Source organism: Mchenga conophoros, linkage group LG22 (assembly GCF_057382185.1).
Source record: "Mchenga conophoros isolate Kocher_MC1m ecotype Shallow Benthic linkage group LG22, M_conophoros_male_GT1.1, whole genome shotgun sequence".
Taxonomy (NCBI): Eukaryota; Metazoa; Chordata; class Actinopteri; order Cichliformes; family Cichlidae; genus Mchenga; species Mchenga conophoros.
Window position 1 is genome coordinate 19,117,230 of NC_140546.1, and position 22,326 is coordinate 19,139,555.

Here is a 22,326-nt window from a genome sequence, read left to right on the forward strand (position 1 = left end):
GGATCACTCTTTATACCCTCCTCTTCCAATTCTCTTGACTATATATGACCCCACATACTGTCTTTTTGTGCCCTCACTGTCCTTGCCTGTTTCAATGAATTCATCTCTCATTAGTACATGGGGATCTGTTCAGCCTGGAAGCCACCACCAGCACCCTCTGAGGCCCAAACCACAGCCTCAATTGATGCTTACTGCCATTATCTACTAGAAATGAACTCAAACCTCAATGAGGATGTGGTCCTAGCTAGTCAATAAGTATTTATGCAGCCCATCAGTTCCTTCTTTGTGGTGGGGCCAACCCCTGCAGGCAGTTTGAACAGCAGGTGGGTGGGGCCTCTGTGTGCATATTATGCATATCACGTGCTGACATCACATGGCGTATTGGAGTATTAAGAGCAGTCTGAAGCCTTAGCTTGAATCAGTGGTTGTGATGGAAAAGACTTTGAGATGATCATTGAGAGTTCATGTTGTATGGCATTTGTACATTTGTGTTTCATAAAGCCACCAAAACCAATCATATTTTCACAGTTGACTTCTTATAACAGGTTTTATCAGTCTTCTTAGGATTCGTTTTATCAGGAAAATATTCTATAGCTCCATCTTAACAAGGAGTGCTCAGGCAGGCAGCGGTCTGGGTGAGGTGGGGGAAGCAAAGGGAGACCAAAGAGACAGCAAACAGCATAAGAACAAACACTTGATGGAACCAGCGACCCTAGATCAGCAACATTCAGCTCTGCGTGTCAGAGGGGAAATTGAAAAGTTAAAAAATGAAAAGCACTGAACTGCTGCAGTGGATTATTATTATTAAAGATTTGCTCAAAATAAGCTGCCGAACTCGACTCTGCCCTTTCAGCCTTTTCCTGAAATGAAAAACCAAAGTCAGACTTATAAATATGAACAAAATCAACAAAGGTTTCCATCAAGGTCTCACCGTGGAGCTTGGAGTTGAGGAAGCATCGCCACATTTGTGGAGTTTGAAACTAAAGCAAACACGTGATTACATTTAGGTGTTACTGTTTGATTTAAACATGTATAGAAGTCAAAGTCAGCCTTAAAAATGATCATTACTACATTCAGGTTAGACAGAGCACCGATTCCTGCAGGTATTCACTCCCGTTTAACTTACTGAGAACACGTTAGTCGAGTTAAATGACATTCGGTATTTTCAGATGTCAAACAGGTAACGTCTCGCCTTTCTAACTGCTGAAGGAGCTGAAACTGAAATGTATCTCAAGTATTGAGCTGTAATTATGGGTCAGAATTTGCTTTGAAACCACACACTAAAAATCTTCTTTTCAAGTGGGACTTAAATTAGTTTTATCTTTTTTTCCTCCCGCATCTAAGGAAGCACTTGATCAGAACAACGACAGTCAGATCACTTTCTAAATATACTGCCTCTGTTTCTTGGAATAATCTACAGATGGAGCTGAAATTCTCAGACACTTTGAGTTTAAGTTAGTTGTAAAGAACAGCGATTGCTCTTAAAGTGGCACCAAACATGGCTTGAAACTGTTTTGTCTCTGATATTTTATTGCTTATAACCCATTGATAGTCGTGTTTGAGATTGTCTCCTGCTCCCAGGATTCAGCGACTCATGAAAGAGATTTTTAATCTGAATTAAACTTTTAGTTATAAGGCGGGGTGGTTTGTGATTATGTATACTGTTAAGATACTTGGAGCTTGCATTCCTTATATTTTGCTCTTAATCAGCTTTGCAGTTGTAACATATACTTTAAAAACAACCTGCATTGCATGAAGCGACCTAATGCAAAGAAACCTCAGCAAAATAATGTATTGAAAACTCATTCATGTCTTTTTTGTTTTTTAAATTTCTCTTTTAATGTGACTGCCTGCCAGCATCCCCTTTAAACCTGCACTTTAAAGATTATTTCTTACGAGAAGGCTGAGTGGATTTTGCACTGATTAGCTCAGAATTTGTTAACGAGAAGATCTAGAGCAGCGGCCTCGAATGCATGATGGCATTTTTACGCCTATGAGCCTTGAAATAGCTCCGTAAAGCAGAACAGAATTACTTCAAAGTATTGATAAAAATATACGACTTTCATCGGCCTTTTGACTGTGGCTCAGAAATTAAAATAGCAACAGAGGGAAAAGGGAAGTTTAAAAAAAAAAAAGCTACAGCTAACAGGTCATAATGTTCGTACTGATAGTCGAAACGCAAATGTCGACTTCAACAGGCAGCTGGAAGAAATAATGTTCTCCCTGGTGGTTAAGAACTGCTGTCTCACAACAAGAGGTTATTGTTCATGAAGCCTTTTTGTTATGTTCGTGCAGCTGAACCACAGTTATAATGAATATGCAGATCATGATAATGCAGCTTTTCACTCTGTCACATTAGAAGTTGTTGTTTTTTTAGTCTCCCACACCTCGGAATTGATGGTAGTTGATTGCATGTAATTGTAGATGGCGATTGTTTACACATTTCTTTTACACAAAATGTTCTGGTACCACTTCCTTTGTTTTTGAGGGGTAGTTGTTCACTGGAGACGGAGTAGTGGGTACTAATGTCGCTGTTCACTGGTGGCTTTAAGTACTTATGAACACTTGTGGGATGACAGTGAATCAGACCTAGTCAGGAGTAAGAAATCTATGGACTGGTGATTTATACATGCACAGGTTACTTCTTCAATTTCAATTCAATTCAGTTCAATTCAATTTTATTTATATAGCGCCAAATCACAACAAAAGTCGCCTCAAGGCGCTTCATATAAATCTATCTTTAAAGCTCGATTCCATATAATGCACAATAATCCCATCTGGACTTCTCCGTCTTTCTAACACAAAAAGATAACTTATCACTTGTCAGTGTGATTAAATAAATAAACCTCTTGCTCATAAAGGAAGCAGAACATTGGGGGTGGCTGTAGCTCAGGAGGTAGAGCAGGTCATTTACTGATTGGAAGGTTGGTGGTTTGATCCCTGCCTGCTTCTGTCTGTCAAAGTGTCCTTGGGCAAGACACCGAACCGATGCAGCCATCAGTGTCAGACAGAGCGCAGTCAGAAACCCTTGTGTAAACGCTGTATGAAGCGCCTTTTGTCCTCAGATATAGTAGAAAAGTGTTATACAAGAACCAGTTTATTTTTTTGTTTAGTTTTTTTCCCTTTCACTGAACTGTTTCTAGTACTGAGCAGTAGGGGGCCTCCACAGTTAGATAATACGCATGCTTCCCTTTAGCTCACCACAAACATACAGTAGGCCCATGCTGTATGTTCCTATCTTGAGCTTAGAAGGAAGTGAAGCAACAAAAAGGCTGCACCTCTTCTCCATTCAGCAGTGTGTTTCTATTGTCAAGGTTAAAATGCATTGTTCCCCTTTTCTGCCACTGCGCTGAGGTCAACAACGCATCAGCTGTTTGATTTTATGAGTATTGCAGAAGCTGGAAAAATTACTTTCCTCTGATGATGACACACACGCACATGCACACCCACTGTGGCCAGTTTATCTGTCAGGCTGTAATTTGTTTTCCTCTAAATGGGCCTGAAGTCATGATGAAGATGATTAAAATAAACCACTTAAGCAGATTGTGTTATTCCGTGACCCGACTCATTCGTGCACTTTCCTCCTTCATTCTGTTGTTGCCACCTCCCCATTTTGCCCCTCTCTGCCCCTCACCTGTGCCCTGCTTGCATTTACTTTATTGCTTCCTTTCCTCCCATCCTCCCTCCTTTCACCGTCCTCATGCCCTGCGACCTCCTTCCCTCTCTTCCAGTTTTCCCCCTTCCTCCCTCCAGATATTCAACCCCCACTCCTCACCACTCCCCGCTCTCTTCTCTCCAATCAGATACATAATGGTGCTCACTCTCTAAAAATCTTCCCACTCCATAGCAACGCGCCTCCTCACCACTGTAACTCTGCTGCTACTGATGCGGGAAGGCGGTGTGATGCAAACTACATCAGAGGGGATTACATATTGCCTCGGCTCATTTTTCCAGCTGTAGCTAGACGTGATTCTCTCTCTTTCACTGCTTGCTCATATTTTATCCCAGTTTTCCTCTTTTTCTCCTCCTGTCACGCTTGTTTTTTCCCCTCTTTCTTCTTTCTTTCCCTCTCATCCATACATTTCTCTGCACTCTGCGCTATCTTTGCAGGAAAATAATTATTTCTACAGGTTACCAGGGAGCGTGTAAATGGAGTCATGTTGGCCCTCTCTCTGTAATTTCACACAATAAAGTCAACAAGCTGGGCTGCTGCGTGGGCTGCTCGTGAACACAGAGAGAAAGAGTTTTAGAAAGAAAGAGAGAGTGAGGGACAGAGAACAAAGTAAAATGTGTTTCCTAAAGAAGAAAATGTACAGGCAACACAGGCGCTCACATGAAGATTGTGTCCTATGCAATATAGTTCAGTATTTTGAGTTCTTGATAATGACGCCTGTAAGCTTAGACATGCAATGAGGCTACTGTTAACATGCAAGTTTTTGTCATCTATAAATCTTTTAAAAAAAAAACAGTAAAATGCATAAACTGTACTTAAAGGATGGACATAGATTCCGGGTAGAAAAAGTGAGACTTGTATTCTTTCTATTAGCCAGCAGGGGGCACCTTAACTGACTGTCTACAGGAAAACAACCCTGAGCTTGTTTGCTGTGTTATCTCACAAAATTGTTGCTTATGAGTTCATAGGCTGAACTGCTACTTTCAGGCAGTACTGGACACCAGTTTTTGTTTGGCTAATGGTGATTGCTAGGCAAAATGATGACATCATAACCTCCATGGGCCTAAGATGTACCTTTGTGCCAAACTTGTTCCTTCTATTCATGATTGTCTGGGAAGAGTTTGCAGACAAAGAAACAAACACACAGATAGAGATTAGAGACACATTGTAGTAAGAATAATTCATCCACCTGGAGGCTGGAGATGAGAGCAAGCCCACATTGACTGAAAGGTGTCCTGACAAAGGCTGCTGGAGCTCATCTATGCTTGCTAGGCCTTATCTCTAACTACGTAGTGTCACTGAGCTGACATCTGTTCACTGTTTGTGCTGTTGGATATTCTCTGACTATTATCGTGGCTTGTTGTTTGATTCAGACCATCCGAGAAGGTTGTGCTTCAGTTCTACTGAGTGAAATTCTAGTATTTCTTTAATCAGTTACTTAGTAACTGATTAAACCACTGAATTGTCAAAATGCTGCATTGAATGTATGACAGTCATGGCGACAATGTATCATCAAGAAGAATAAGCCCCCAGTTGCAAAGGCCTAGAGACCAGTTTCATCGATTTTATCCAGCAACAGCCAAAAAACCTCCTTGACTGCCAACCAGTCAGGGAATACATGAATATATATTTTATATCAGGTACAAAATAGGCAAACAACTATTGCAAACAACATGCGCGACATGAAGTCACACGAGACACGAGAAGCCTTGATTCTGGATCAACTCATCCCCAAGTGGCCATTCAAAGAACTGCAGATGGCTTTAACTTTGCGTCCTCCAGAAGTTGCCCCTTGGTATAAATACACCAACCTGTAAAAGTATTGAGTACAGCCACAGCTCAGGGTGAAGCTCAGCAAACACTCACTGCTGAGTGAGTAATATCAGCCAGTTCTCCAGGGCGTTGCACTCTGACCTCACTCTATAATGGAAAGAGCAAATCGATCAAATATCCTGTTGTTGCTGCTGCTGCTGTTATTATTTATTGTTCTTGTTGTCATTCAGAAGAAGTGAGAGAAAAGTTCACACTGACCTCGCCCTCTGCTTGTTGGACTCTTTTTGTTTCTGATGACTCACAAGGCATCATGTTTGGAAAAAATAGACAATGAAGCGACTTTATGGTTCAAAAATGTAATATCATGAATGTTCCGTTACAATAAAGAGATGTTGTCGTATCTTTCCACACATGCTTCGATTTTGATATTCAGGTGCGGCAAATAACCTTGTAGGAGTCACTTGCTGCATTAAAGAACTTCTTCTTTTCAGAGTTGATCAATGAGTAAACACACCACACACAGCAAACCGCCTCCTACCATATTATTATTTCTGCCTTTTCACTGAGACATGAATGAGAGGTTCTCACAGAAAAGCATCGGTCTGAGTAGTCAAACTTTGAGCCAGCTGAAGCATCTCAAGGCCAAAAACAGGAAGAGCTGGCATCCTCGTGAGCTCACGGTTCCCACGTCACCGGGCTTGGACGGCGCTGACAGTTTCTTCTTTGTGCTTCTCGGTGGAACTGCCGGGTTTCATGGTGGTCAGGATGTGGTGCTATTGAGTGTCCATTCCCCTCAGAAGGATGCCAGACTAACATCATTGTGTGTGTGTTCTTGCTTGCAAGAGACCGAGATGCCAGCGTTACTTAAACGCATGCTGGCTTCAATAATGAGAAGCAACATTCAAATGCTGATGAACCGGAAAGGAGGCATCGGTGTGACTCTGTATTGCTGTGAGAGAGTCTCCTTCTTTCTTTTCCTTAAAAAAAAAACAAATACAAAAAATGTGAAAAACCTAAAGTTATTGCAAATTAAAACTCATATGTGCAAACTGATATTTAATTTCCTTTTCTTTTTTTTATATGTCAGAAGGTCAAACAACCACTTCAGTTTGAAATAGTTCAGGCTTTGCAGGGTTAAATGTACTTACTGTGAATAACAAGGCTGGGTTATACTTTTGGAGTCCCAGCCTAGCTGTGATCTCAGTGCTTCAGTGCCAAGAACACAGTTTGTTCAGATTAGTTTTGTTTACTTATATTTTGATCAAGCTGTGCTCAGATTAGCTTTGGGAGTGTTGTTGCCGCATTCAGCGTTTTTTGTAGCCAGTGTGTGAAGAATTGTGTATTAATAATGATACCATATATATTTACAACCCTAACCTATGGACTAGCCCATGTGTGATGACTTTAGATCATCTGGAATCTGAATAATGTGACTTTTAAGCTAACTCCTAAATTCAAGCGCCTCTCTTCCGCTCCTTTACAGTGCCTACGGTGAACACCTGAAGATTACAATCACATGATACCATTGTATATCTGCTATATATAGGGCTTTGATCAGAGTACATCAGTCATAACATTACAACCACCCTCATAATCCTGTGTAAGTCTCATTTACTTCTAAGGCTGCTCTCATGTACTGATGCATCAGCGTCACAAGACCTTTGAAGCTGATCCATGGCATCAGACAGCAAGATGTTAACATGAGATCCTGAGCTTTCTTGGGTGATGTCATATGCACATTGCCTGCCATTCTGCAATATTGGATGTGATGCAATCATTTGTCTCAAGGGATAAATGTGTATTTGGTGGACATGTTAGCATGATGGCAATACCTCAATAAGGGTGCTTTTAGTTTAGAAATGGAGTCCACTAAACACTAATGTCAACAAACACACCAACACATAAAATAGAAGCTGATCTGGATGCACAAGGTATTAATACATGTGTATTCTTACTGGACTTCCAGCTGCTATCTCCAGGAGCTAGCCACTCATCAGCTTTATTAGATAAGCCAATCTTACCCAGTAAAAAGTCAGGTTTATCCACTGAAGTCCATCTGGCCTAACTGCAGTCAGACTGCTGGGCGCGGCATCCCCGAGTGCTTGCTCATAGGGGGTCATATTGCTGGGTTTTTCTCTGTACGTATTATTGTAGGGTCTAACTTACAATGTAAAGCACCTTGAGGCGACTGCTGTTGTGATTTGGCGCTGTATAAATAAAGTTGGTATACTGGGGCTGATGTGTTTGAAAATGGCTTTCCAGTGCAGTGCAGGCAAGTTACAGCTTCCTCGTTCTGTGACTGCAGTACTATTTTCCAAATTTATGGGGAAAAAATGGTTTTGTAGAATTTTTTCTTAAAAGTGTTCAGTGGCAGGTATCATTCTGGTGTCTGGATCAATGTCAAATGACAACCAGCATTATTAACAAATCATTCTACCTTCACTGTGTAATTCGTTTCCTTGGCTAAGTTTGATCCATTAATAACACATGAGAAGAATTGCAGGAAATATGTGAAATGTCTTTATATTTAACAGGTAAAAAAACAGTGCCAGGATCATATTGTTTTGTAAGTAGGCCATGCGCGGTTGCTGTTATTAGTCCACGATCATACTTCAGGGAGAAGGACAGATGTGAAGTCAAGGCAGATGTCATCATTCTGGAGTGACCTGATGCAAAGCTAGACTCTGGGAAAGCATGCTTTCATACACATATGCTCACACACACATGCAGAGATTTTTAGTCTGTTTTTAAAAGGCTTTCACGCGTGATGATGTGCTGTCATCACAGTTTCCAGCTCTGCCCCCGTTCCCCTGACCATCAGGGCAGAAAGGCTACAAGTGTAAAACTGTGACCGCTTCTGTCATCCTCTGATTTGGTATACACCCTGAGCCCACTTCCTAATTGTGACACTTTTTATTAGTGCTGTGGTTTGTGTTCATTCTGTACTCTGAGAAATGCAGCTGCAACAGGGAGCTAATGTTATTTTACACACTATTGCCCAACCTTCCTTCCACGTCCCCACCCTAGTTCTCAGAAATTGTGTTACCATATTTTCAACTTGTTTAATCTGTAAATCTGTTTCGGGGGTTTTCACCACTGACTTTTAAAATGTTTTATATTTACTGCATTTGTACCTTTTAACCACAGGACTAACACAACCAAAGGCCTCAAAAAGTGGATCTTATTACCGTGGGTAGCACGACCCATTTCGTTTGTCAGTGTCTTCTGTTTTCTCCACTTTTCGATTTTGAAAGTTGACTTCTCCTTTTTGTAGTCAGCAGGTGATGGCTGAAATGTAAACTAGAGGACACAGTGATGTACTGGGAGGCGTGGGAGAGGAAATTGTGGTTTTCAGAACTGTTGCCACCCTGTTACCCCGCCCTGTGGTAACTTTTTTCATTTAGCTTCTGAATCTCCCCAACAGGAAAATGTTTAATGATCTGTTTGAAGCTCGGGCATATCGAGTGTCAGAAATGTGCTAACACACTGAGTGGACTGATGACTGTAACACGTAAAATAAAAAGGCGGGGCTATGTATACATGTGCTGGCTACATGATATCATGCTGCACTGTTTCACTGATCACTTTAAAAGGGATTGGGTTAGACTCCCTTTTACCACTGAATTGATCTGTCTGACTGTAATACAGTCACAGAGGTGTTGCCTGACGGTCTGTTAGACAATCCCAGAAGATTTGTGACATACTGGCAGGCTACACCAAATGGTCACTTTATTAGGTACACCTTGTTAGTAGTATGTTGGCCACCTTTTCCCCCCCAGAATTACCTTAATTCTTCATGGCACAGATTCAACATGAGGTTGGAAACATTCCTCAGAGATTTTGGTCCTTGTTAACATGATGACATCACGCAGTTGCTGCAGATTTCTTGGCTGCACATCCATGATGCGAATCTCCTGTTCCACCTCATCCCAATTGTGCTGTGTTGGATTGAGATCTGGAGACTGTGGAAGCCATTTCAGCACAGTGAACTCATTGTGATGTTCAGGAAACCAGTTTGAGATGATCTGAGCTTGTGACAGACATTGTCCAGCTAGAAGATGGGAACATTGTGGTAATAAAGGGATGGACCTGGTCAGCAACAATACTAGGATACACTATAGTGTTTAAGCAGTGGTCAGTTGGTGCTGAGGGGCCCAAAATGTGCCAAGAAAATATCCCCCACTCCATTACACCACCAGCAGCCTGAGCTGTTGAAGCAAGGCAGGATGGATCCGTGCTTTCATGTTGTTTACACCCAAATTTTGACCCTATGTCACAGGAAAAACTGAGACTCATCAGACAAGGTCTTCTGTTATCCAATTTTGGTGAGTCTGTGTGAGCATTTGCACCTAGAGAACTGCCGCTTCCTGAATATGTTCTCTTTTTCAGACCACTCTCTGTACACCCTAGAAAACCCCACATAGATCAGCAGCATGAACGTGCACCGAGGACATCTGCGTAAATTAAGCACTCAGGGTCACAGAGACCAAATGCACAGACAGGGTCGAGGTCTGCTGATTCTTTTGACTGAGCGCTTCAGCCGCCTGTTATCTCTTCCCTCCAGGTGTACCCGGGAGCAGCAGGCCACAGCATGAGTACCGCCATCTCTGCGGTGCCAGCCGGCACAGCCGGCGTGCAGCGGCTGTATTGCGGCCATTGTCTGATGCCCTCTTTGCACTCTGACAGGCACAGAAAGGCAAAGAGTGAATGAGAAAGAGAAGAGGATCCAATTGTGAAGCGGAAAGAATGACAAAATACAATAGCGGCAGGGAGAGACAGGGAGAGAGAGCACAAAAATAGAAAGTGGTGACAGCACAAAAGGAGTAGCAGGCTTCACACTGTTAAAAAGGCATCGCTTTGGATTATCCTCTGGCACAATGCATCGCAGAGTCAAGACATACAACTACATTACGATGAAAAGATATCGATATGCTTACAGTAGGTATCTACTAGTTGTTCTCTTGCAAAGTTACTTCTGTGTGTTTTCATTACCAGCCTCGGATGTTTTCTGCCATCTCACCGAGCTTTCCTGCACACTAAACCACGCAGCGCACTGACGCAATCACAGGCTGCAGGTTTGTCCCAGTGGAAGTCGGTTTATGTGGTTTCTCTTGAATAATGTGAGAGCGGATGATACTTGCAGGATTTCAAAACTCATTTGTTGTTTTAGAAGTTCATTCACTCACATGTTCTCCTGTTTGCAGGCTGATTCATGAAGGATGTAACTCAGCAGTCTGCACTGTTTACATTGTGTTTTATGCACGAGTCATTATATCCACTCTTAGATCCAAAATACGAGTTCTCCTCCTTGGATCTCTCAGATGATTACAACACTATGCCACTACCCTATGCTATAACATATAGATTTTCTCTATAGTTTGCATTCTTGTGGGTTTTAAAGATGTTTCAGGAAGCTGGAGCAGATGTTTTGGCCTGTGTACGTCTGCATGCATGAATATGTGCAGGCTTGGCGGCGGTTTGGTACATCATGGCCGTCTTCCCTTAGCCACATGAAGCCATAATGTGTAGGACACACACTAACTCACACACGTGCACCTCCAATGAGTCAGAAAGTGCCATGGCAAATTGGATTTGCCACGCAGTGCCCTCGTTATTGTTACCCGGGTAACCAGCCACCCATTCACAGTCATCCCATTTTTTCATCTTTCTTATAGAGAGAGAGAGAAAAGGCCGAGGCCTGGCTAAAGAGAAAAGGAGAAGGAATGAGAGAGGTCTCCTTCCCCCCCCTTGTGTCTTCTTTTTCTCCTCCGCTCCTCATCCTGTCTGGCTCATGCTCACATTAGTCTGTGGGAATGATCAAACGTTAGTTGGCCTGAGGACACTTTTCCACCGTCCTCCAAAAATGATGTGATATTTTTTGCCTTCACCTCATTCCCACCACCTCAGATGAATACCCATCTGTCAGGGTGCAGCAGAGGAAGTCAGGCTGACATCAAGAACTTTTTGGAGGAAAGTTTTCCCATAAGTCTCCTCGTTAAAATGATCAGTCCTGGAGCAGCACAAACTTTACTGCAAAATGCACTTTGTGTATGGCAGTTTGTGTAGTGTCAGCTTATTGTGGGTTGGGCGTATCTTCCTCTTTATTCACATTCTTAGTATTACTGCTTGTTTGTTTATTGCTTTAAGTCGTTATTGCATTATTGAAGAGCTTCTCAGTTAGTGTTATATCAGCAGTTGTTATGCACTGACACCAGATCACAGTTTGGAAATCTTTCACGAGAAAAGCCTGCAAGATGTTTTATTAGCAGCATGTTTGTTCCCTTTAAAATATAGTCTAAAAGAAGAGCTTTCTATAATTTATTTATCCCAATTAGAGCTGCTTAACATTTCTTTTAGCAAGTAATTTTTACACTAATAATAGCAATAATTTGCTAAATTACAGCAATTACAGCACAACTCACGGCCACATCAAGTGTGTTGGGAAAAAATCGTCAGAAGGGAACTTGTTGTGTAACAAGCATTGCTATTTTGCAAAATATCTGTCCTCAAAAATGCACAACGGAATAGATTGAGTCGACATCAAGTAACGATGAGCTGGTCCTGATGTCCCTGAAACAGGAAAAAGAAGAAACTGAGATTCTGGGTTCATCTAATTCTCACTAGCAGAAAGCAGCAGGGAGAATTTCATGGTTTGATCCAGGAGTTGAAGCTGGATCACGACTGCTATCGTACATATTTCAGGACGTCAGTGAGGCAGTTTGAGCTCTCGTTGGCAGAGTTGGGACCACATCTGAGGAGGAGGAAAATAAATCATTTCAGGGAGGCGATTGACCTGAGTCAGCATCTAACTGTGTGTCTGAGGTAAAATAGTATCATTTTACTATTTGTATGTCACTGTATATTCAATACCTGTGCACATTTTGAGCAACAAGCTGTCACATTGCCAAATACAGTGATCTGATTGGTCAGATCTGTTTATGGTCGTACGTGAGAGTGAAAAATATTTTTGACTCATTAAATTTTCACTCAGATTTAACACATCTGGTGTGCAAAGGCCTTTTCTCTAGTGAGAAAAGTAACTCACAGAAGTAACTTTTTATTTAGCTGGCATGTTGGTTACATGTCCAGGCTTTAACTCATTGCATTTCCTTCATTACATAACCAGCAACAGGCTCGTCAGTTTCCCTCAGAGCAACAGCTAGAAGCTAGCCAAAACTGCTTCAGAGACACAGTCATTCTTGTATTTAACTATTACTGGATTCATTCGACTTGTATGCAGCCGTGTGGAATGTGAGTAACAGTAACAGACCAGTAACAGCTTTCTTGAACAGCAAAACAAACACGTTAAGCTTCTCGCTACAGAAAAAGTTGTTTGCGTATGTGGTGTGCAGTGTTGGTCAAGTTACTTGAAAAAAGTCATCAGTAACTAATTACTGATTACTTCCCCAAAAAAGTAAAATGGCCTGCATTTGTATAGCGCTTTACTCAGTCCCTAAGGACCCCAAAGCGCTTTACACTACATTCAGTCATTCACCCATTCACACGCACATTCACACACTGGCAATGGCAAGCTACATTGTAGCCACAGCTGCCCATTACTTTACTGATTACTTATTTTCAAAAGTAATTAATTACTTAGTTACTTAGTTACTTTTTCTAAACACAATTTACAACCTGAATAGGTGATAAATTGATAGATCTTTCAGCCCAATTCTACTTTTTCTGCATAATCCATCATACAAAATGTAATCAAATGGAAAAGTCTCTTTTTAAAACTTGTTTTATTAGTTTTAATCTTTTAACTTTATCCATCAAGCAAAAATTTAATTATATGCAACATTCGCTGACTGGAAGAAATTTGTTTAATATTTAAACCTATTTTCTGCACATTCCAGCACATAAAAATTTTTTTTTGTGTGTGTGTTTACACTCTTTCAAATAGATGCAAGTAAAACACAGCAGAAAATAAATAAAGTCAAAGACTAGCGGTCCTTTTGCTCTATTTTTAGGGTAGGCGGAGGTTTACCTTGGTGCAGGTGTGCTGCGGCGGTCAGTGGAAGAATCCGCGAGTTTCTCTGTGAGTTTCCCATTACATGGTAGCGCACTCGTGCTTGCTTGGAAGTTTAGGGGTTTTTTTCGCTGTAAAAAGAAGTTTTCTTCCCACGCACAACGGACGCTAATGTTTTTGTCACTTTTTATGGAATCAAACTCAAAGTAAGGTCAGTACTTCCACACTTTAAACGCTGCACGCTCATACTCTCTCCCGCACTCTATATTAGCCATTGTTGATCTGCACACAGCTGTTGTCACAAACATTGCACTCGTTTACTCACTGTTATGAGACATTCTCGCAAAAAAATCATGGTTTTAGTAACGCGGTATCGCAGCGTTCCTACGGGAAAGTAACAGTAATCTTATTACCATTTTTGCAATAGTAATCCCTTACTTTACTCGTTACTTGAAAAAAGTAATCGGATTACCCATCTCTGGTGGTGTATGCATCAATGGTCCTAACCAGGCTGAACAAAATACCAGAATCTCCAGAAGGAAAGTAAAACTGACCTAAATGCTAACTAAAGGTCTGCAATATAAAGGAAAAAATTTCAATAACAACACTGACTATTTTTGTGAGTATATATGTGTAAGGGGTAGGAATTAGTGCAGTGAATGTATAAGTGGACACTTTCTTTTTTTCTTGTTTTTAATTTAAAACATTAATGTTATCATCTTTGCCAGAGAAGCGTTTAAATGACTGAAACTGGTATAAAAAGACAAAAAAATGGGGTGCATCCATTAAATCTGTCAGTGCAAGCCTCTCAGTGGCCTTTTAAACTTGTGGCCACAGAGACCAGTCACAGCTTTTAATGCTAGCTCAGGGACAATAACAATATAGAAACACACACTCAGTGATGTGCTCTGTTGGAGTCTCCCCACCAGTCCATAAACGTTATTGGTGCAGTTTGTCTTTAATGCAAGAGCTCAGTTGTCAAGCGCCACAGAATTAGCATGGATGCTAAAGAGCTGCTGCTTTCATGCTAATAACTGATATTTTAAGCCGTGGTAACAGGCAACATACTGATGCATATTTTCAGGGCCAGCAGAGCGGCTGTGTAGGAGGCTGAAGCCGCCTATTCAGCCTCCTGGGATACTCATCATCTGGCTCGATTCAGATGCCAAAGAGCTCCATTGTTTGACCCCATTCAAACGGCACCATTGTACAGAGCCGGTCTGATTGTGCGACAGTTACAACTGTGTATGCGTGTTTTTGTGTTCACTTGTCTGTTTGTGTTTTGTTTTGGTGGTATTGTGTGTGTGTGTTCAGTTGTATCATATGTGTGTAAGAGTAATTTGTGCGTATGCGTGGTGTTGTGTATTTGCATTTCCTGAAGCAGGGGCTTTTTCTCTGGTGGTCAGAACAAATAGCCGGCCATTGAAATGCAGCAGGGCAAACGCTGACCCCATTTTCTGGCGCTGCAGGCCGGCAACAGTTCACGGTTACAGAAAGAGAGAGAAGAGAAGCTCCTATATTTTCCGACATCTGCATGTACCATTTTTGCATTGAATAAAGTGAGCCTCGGTTTAAGGGAAAAACAACAACAACAATGTTTTGCACATAATGATGACACAGTCAACAGCAGAACCAGCTCGTTATAGGAGTGCACAGATGGGAGTGGGATGAGTCTGCATAAGACAGTGGGCTTTGCTTTGCATGTGTCACTGTGTTTTCTGTTTACTTGCCTGCCTGACCAGTGACTCTAGCTCCCTGCGACACAGAGCAGCGAGTCAAAATGTCACTGCTGTTAGCCGTGAAGCAGCAGTCTGGTTGGCGAGCATTAATTATGATCCGTCACTTAGTCCGACACTCGAGTTTAACTTGCAGTGTGGTTCTTGTCGCGTTAATCAAAGAGAAAGATCTTTGCAGGGCTGCGTGATTACAAGACAGCATTCAGAAGAAGCCTTTCAGATTGCTCTCATGCACAGTTTTCATCAACATACAGTTACTTAAAATTCTTACTCTTCATTTTATTTGTTTACCGTTTCTCTGAGCATTGCACACTCTGACCTTGGGTGAATTTGCAGGGAAGACTGTGGCACCTGAATGTTGCAGACCTACAAACTATGAAAACATCCACTTTTAAAGAGGTGCTGATATTTACTGGTGCTCAACCTGGATGCTTCCTTACGTCTTAATTCCTATGGAAGCAGCTGACTGCTCTGCATGGAAACGTGGACCCTCAATAAATATAAAGCAATAATTCTGAGTAAAATACAACTAAAATATATCAAATCAAAGGCTTATTTATTCAAATAATTAATTGTAAAGGAAAACATGTTTGGTATGAACTGAATGTATACTAAGTAAAATTCATTTGACATTTAATTTACATTGTATTTACTTAATACAATTACATGGGAAATTTAATGTAATTGAATTGGTTAAAATCAGAATTTGGGGCCAGATTTCTTTGTTTCTCTTTTTTGAATGACTTCATCTTTGGGTTTTGAGTTGCAGCGGCCAGTTTTAGCCATCTTCACAGATTCTGTGTTGCTTCAGATTGGCAGATAAGATTTGAACACATCTCTAACAAACACGACACACTCTGTTCCTCTTATCGACCTCACACAAACAGGAAATACTCTCATAAAGCGAGCCTTTCTCTCAACCCAAAGACGTTCTTAAAACAACTCTTTGGTCTCACATTCTTTGCGCGTCCTTTTGCGATGTGTCCGGATTGTCTGGACTTGCCCCAGTGAAAATGAGTTTATTCCCTCAAGCTTTGGCCTTGAAGGGAGCCAGCGGCTGGGGAGAGGAAGTCTGAAGGAAAAGTGATAATGAACTGACTTTAGGCCTACTTTCTATTTTGGTTTGAAATTGGTTTGTCTAAATGGGGTGAGTCAGAGAAACTGCTTTCTGGCAGATGTAGGCACAGAGTGAGAAAGAGGAAGAAAGTTCTGTCTGCCTGCTATTAAAAAAACAAACCGTTTCCATCTAAGAATAAATTAAAGGTCAAAAAGACACAAAGCGCTGCATGTTAACAGTAATTTAGGAGTGGACATGAAATGCTTGAAAGAGGCTGTTAAAGGGCCTCCTGGGGATGGACCAAAGCTTTTTAAAAAGCTGGAAAACTACTTCAGACTTATAAAGTGCGCTAGAGAGTTTGTCATTATGCAACACAACATGACAGGACTCCAAAAATATATCCAAGCCGTTCTACATGCTTTTGTTTTTCTCTAAAACAGCACAACACATGAGTTCAGTGCCAGTCTGTGCTGTTTAACCCCCTTTATTTCTATTTAGGTCAAGCTGCTAAACATTAGACTACCTGACAAGATTTCTTACAGTTTTAAACAGTTTTTGGGCTTTACTTTGTTAATCTCTTTAAATGATTTGTTTCTTGCATTCTTAATTACTGGATTTAAAGGTATTACATGCTGATACCTGCAGATAAAGACTGAGGATGTCCAGTTGAGGTCAGATGCTCATTTTGGGGTTTGGGGCTTTTAGTGATTTCTTCTGCTTATACCGGAAGTTTGTTGATGGTCACCATAAGCATTTATCTTATATTTCTACTGTATTTCTCATCTGCTGTTTTTACTATTTGTTTTTAATTGTTTTTTGTATTATAATTTATTTTGTTTCTTTAGTTCATATTTAGATTTTTTTTTTGTCCTGCAGGGAAACATGTTTCTAACCAATTAAACTTTGAAACTTGAAACTTTTCCACCCAATTATTTTTTTAAAGTCCATTGAAGACGTATGCTGTTTATTCATCTTATCCTGGAAAAACAACAGCTCAAGGAAAACATTAAAAGCCCAAAATTACCACTACATTCATACCTGTGATGAGTGGAGGTGAACGCACAGCTGTATGGTCAATAAGTACCACAGACTTGGAGAGGTGCTAGTATCACTGTAGACTCTAATTCTTGTTCCACCGGAGACATTTACAATGACCATTACATTTGTTTCTGTTCTCTGCGATTTATAGAAAGACCTTAAAACCTTGGCAGTCAGCAAGATTTATCAGATTGTCGTGTATTCAGGTGAAATGAAAAAAATATTCATTTATAAAGGACAAAGAGCTGGAGGCGACATCTCTTTATTCACACGTGCGAACGCCCTGTCTATAAATGCATGATTATATGGAACAGATGACAGAGACCAGGATTAATATCCAGTCCAAAGATAAATTAGTCACTTTTTAGATGCATCACTCAAGTCAAGCATTGCTTCTAAAGAGAAATCTTGTACTAAACAATTGTGTACTGTACTAAAAGTTGACTGAATACTTTAACACTGAGAATGAAAGTATCCGGAGGCTTTACGCTGTTTTAAAGCATATTTGTAAAGGCCAGAAATCTCTGTTTGCGCTTCCTAAACACAGATTTCAAGTGTGTGACTCAGTGTAGTCTTGAGCAAAAGACTGAAATGTAAAAACTACTATTCTGCGAGAGGTTCTCCCACTCTGTCTGAATCGAAATCTGTCTCTTTCAGAGCAGGTGAGTGTGCTTATTTGCTGCATGAGCAGCTCTGTGGAGGCTTTCAGCAACAGCAGATGACAACAGACTTTACCGGCTCTGCCAAGGCCTCCTCACAGCGGGTCACAAAAAAGAAAAAGAAAAAAATAGAGGGAGAGATCAGTGTGGTCCCATGATTCCTAGTGAGCTGTGAAGGAATGACAAGCAGAGCCAGCTTCATGTCACACACACACACACACACACACACACACACACACACACACACACACACACACACACACACACACACACACAGGGTGTGTTTTCACACCCTCTTTGCATGTCCTTGCTGGCTTAAAATAAAGAATCTAATTATTCTGGTTAAATCACCAGGCGCTTGAGCTGACTCATTGTGGAGAGCCATAATGTGCATATGGACACACACGCACACACATGAAGAAACACATGTACACACTACTGATCCTCCCCGTGCTGTACGCTCGCACACATGCGCACAGTTACTCATACAAGTGCTCTCCAACCGGCACGCTCTCACTTCAGCCTTGCACAGGATGTTATGAAATCAGCACTGTTGCTGAAACTTGGTGAAGGTCGCTGGGAGTCCTCTCTCTCACCCACACACACACACTTCACCTGGCACTTACGCACTCGTTCTCGTGCGGAGAGCTGAAGCTCAGCTCAGTCCCTGTCCCCTCCTGCTTGTGCGAGGAGCCTGCCGGCGATCGGACTGTTGCCTGTAGCGAAGAGGCCGGGCCGGCGTCGATTCAATTTTTACAGCCCAGTCGCTCTCTCACTCTGAGGCTGAAGGAAGACAAGAGGGAGAGAAGAAGAGAAAGAAGAGGAGGAATAGTGATGGCCGTGACCGACATTGCAGAGGACGACCTGGATGAGAGGATGCGCGAAGAAGCGGAGGACGTCTTCTACGAGGACGGTAGGATTGCCAAGAGTCAAATGTGAAGTGTTTTAAAGCGGGCGTGGGTTTGACAGGTGGGCTGCAGGGCCGAGACAGCTGCCCCAGCGCTGCGGCAAGGTCAGACTGGTTGGTTTGTGAGTTGTGGTTATGATCAGGGTTAAAGAAAGGGTAAAAATGATGGTTGAAGGGCGCCCCAGAGGGCTCTCCCTAGCTGTGTAGGTGGCGTTGTCAACGGCACGGTTGAGTAGCCTTTCCTAAACACAGAGATGGAAAATGAGTAACCTCAAGATAAATAGATTTGTCTCAGTGAAATGAAAAAATCACGGTCAGTGTAATATGCTTCAGCTGTGTCTCGAGTTTCCCTTCATCACAGGCGCTCTGTGCAGTTTTTTTTTTTTAATCGATTTCAAACTTTTACCCTTTTTAGAAAGCCGAGAGGAGCAGTGCCCTCTGCAGCGTGTGGGGGCGTTCTTGTATAACAAGCAGATGTTTTTAACAAGCATTATTCTCCACAAGAAAATCTCTTGTTTGTTTTTGGGTGGGGTGGGGGTGTTTGCTATTTTAAAACAAAGTGTAATCATAACCTGAGGTGAGCTGGATGCTGGAAGAGTGATGAGCAACAGCAGAACTTTACTGATGATCATTCATGAGAAGGTGAGAAACGTGTCAGCTCGGGTAGTAACTGTTGGAAAAGTAATCTCCAGTATCAGGACTGAGACGACACAATACCAGATATTGATGCTTTATAGTTTCATGTGCATCTCATGACACTTTTTATCTTTAATGTGCCCCCGTCTATTTAAAGGAACAGCTCGGTATTTTGCAAAAAGCTATTTTTCTGTTTTTCGCATGAAGAAAAATGTTAGTTTTTTAAAAACATATGCTTCATTCCCACAAATGCTGTGATGGTTCTGGTGCAGAATCCTGAACTAGTTTTCAGGCCCTGTAGCTCAGGAGATGGAGTGGGTGGTCCACTAAATGGGAGGAAACACCAACCTTCACATCCTGTAGTCTGAACACAGACGTAACCACGGGCAAGATTCTACACTCTGCTCCGATTCATCCATCAAAGCTCGACTGTGTGAGTTTTAGGTTGAAAGCACTTAGGCGGGAAAAAAATGGCTTGTGTGAATGTGACGGATTGAGGCGTGCAGGAAGAAAGTGTTTCGAGTGGTCAAATAGAGTTTGAAAAGCACTATAAGAACAAGTCCATTTATCATTTCCATCACAAAAAGGCTGGGTCCAGAGCAGGAACCAGTGATGTCAGCGGTTATGGGAAGCGGCTACTGCAAAAATTTAAATGATGCAGAACCTGCAGATTTTGTTGGCCATGAATGCAACTTCTGCTACGTAACATCAGGTTCTCAAACCTGTTGCAATGCAGGCTGGCCAAGGCAGAAGTGGCTCTGCAACATTATCTGCACCGACAGCGGGAAAAAACAGTGTACTTTTGACAGTCTTTACGCTAAGATAAGCTCATCAGACGATGGTGTTTCTTCAAATCTAGATCCTGGCAAGAAAACAAAACACATACTTCCCAAAAACTGTCCCTTTAATTCCAATGAAACTGTTTCCCTTCCTCGTTTTGATAAGCACATCCCTGCATCAGTGGCAAAATGGTCGATTACTCTCATTCACAGAGGCAAACGCCTCACATCAGAGCTTTACAAGTGCTCTCCCATGTTTTGTGTTTACACTGGCTTTTCTTAGCAGTTAAATTACACACTAACTGATTGGATTACACACACTAACACCAGCCCTTTGATACATTAATACATTTATCTTTAGGGTCCGCGCAGGCTTAAAAAGGCTCTTCTGCAGCTTGTCAGATGGCGAGTGGACGGGGCGGAGGAGGATATTCCGAGTTATTTCGTCATTTGGTGTGCGACGTATGTAAATGCCTCCACTGACCCACTTCTGACTGATACTCACCGATGGTAATGTGAAGTTCCCTTTGAACAGCGCTGCCAGGAGGTACACATGACTCTGTGCAACAAAGCAGCCAATCACAGCACACGGATTCATGTGCCGCTTGGCCAGCAGGCATGAGTGTGTTTATTCATAGACTCAGAGGAAGGTTGCACAATACGGATCACTAATATTTTCTGTTCTAATTAGCTCTTTGGATTAGCGATGGGCTTATTCTGTTGTTTTGTGTGTGTGTGTGTGTGTGTGTGTGTGTGTGTGTGTGTGTGTGTGTGTGTGTTTCATTTTTATTGGTGCCAAATGCAAATTTATTACAATTGTCCTATTTCCCTTCTCAGTCAAATCACAGTTAGTGAACCATTTGCATATCTTTCACATCTTTCCTATGCACACATCAGCGTTGTGTTGAATGCGCTCAGCGTAAAGTGTGTGACATTGTTCTGCAGGCTTGTAACGGCCCTCGACACCACAAGGGGTCAAACGGCGAATTCAGGGGGAAAGTAGGAGTTACACTTCTCAAAGCATGAGAAGGACCTTTTTCCTCCTGTAACGTTAAACCTTAATCCTAACCACAACGCAGGAAATAAGATTCGAAGAAGAAATCTGACAAAACACTGGCAAAATTCTTCTTTCTTGGCTCCAGATATGAAGCCTGCTTTCATTCTGCTTCTGTCTAAAAATAAGTGTCCATTCATTTAGAAATAGCTGAGAATTACAAGCATGAAACTCATCACTGTCATCGCTTTGTAGAGTCTAATGAAAAGCATGGTGTGGTGTCTTAAACGCACAGATAAAAGCCAGATGAAGGAAGTAACAGACATCACAGCCCTCGCTACAACAGCTATAACAATACCCCAATGTGGCACTGAACTCAGAATTGCCGTTATAAAAAAGGGAGTGTATGTGAAGTTTTGTTAGCTCTGCGCTTCACAGACGTTTCTGCCTCTGTGCTGAGCTGAATTATGACTAAAGGAGTGCTACTTTTAGCCTGGCAGCAGAAATGTCAGAGTGCCTGAACATAGCAGATACACAGTGACACACACGCACACACTCTCTCTCCTCCTTTTCCTGCCTCTCCTCCCCACTCACACACACTCTGTGACTCCAGTTCACGTCGTATGAATTAACAAAAAGCCTCGGTTAGCTTTGCTCACAGGAACAATGTGTTTCAAAGTACTCTGCCAAAAAGCAGCTGCTTTGTAGGGATGTGATAAGTGTGCTCACAGTGTGCAGATCAGCACATGTTGACCAGATTATACCCACTGTATTCATGAATGTTTGTCTTCTGTAAATCACTTTGTGATAGCTGTCTGTGAAAGATGCTACATAAAGTATGCAAAACTAAATTCTGTGTTTCTGAGTCGGAACACGTGAGAAAGTGTCATGTGGAGGTCTCTTGGCAGATGTTTACAGTGAGATTAAACCTTTGGACTAACTTCACATATATTATCATTGCCACCTATTTTATGTGTTACCCCCCTGTGTTTATTTGTGATACAGTGGCTGAAATGTGCAATCACAAAGTTTTAGAGGCGTTTTTTTCACTTCTGTTTAATGTGTCACAGTATTAGTAGAGAGAAATTTCTCAATCGCCCATTTA

General features: G+C 41.7%; 1 protein-coding gene across 3 annotated transcripts in view; it reads left to right on the forward strand.

Annotated features, from left to right (window-relative positions):
• Positions 1–10,288: 10,288 nt before the first annotated feature.
• The window catches only part of ripor2 (RHO family interacting cell polarization regulator 2), a 70,609-nt gene continuing 58,571 nt past the window's right edge, over positions 10,289–22,326 (forward strand). Inside the window, exon 1 of one of the 3 annotated variants that reach the window (XM_085262506.1) lies at positions 10,289–10,384. In XM_085262506.1, coding sequence (XP_085118632.1) covers positions 10,324–10,384 — 61 coding nt within the window. In that variant the 5' untranslated portion in view covers positions 10,289–10,323. Of the gene's footprint in view, positions 10,385–18,422; positions 18,819–22,326 lie in introns of those variants that run through there. The other 2 variants (XM_085262509.1, XM_085262505.1) reach the window with 2 other exon arrangements.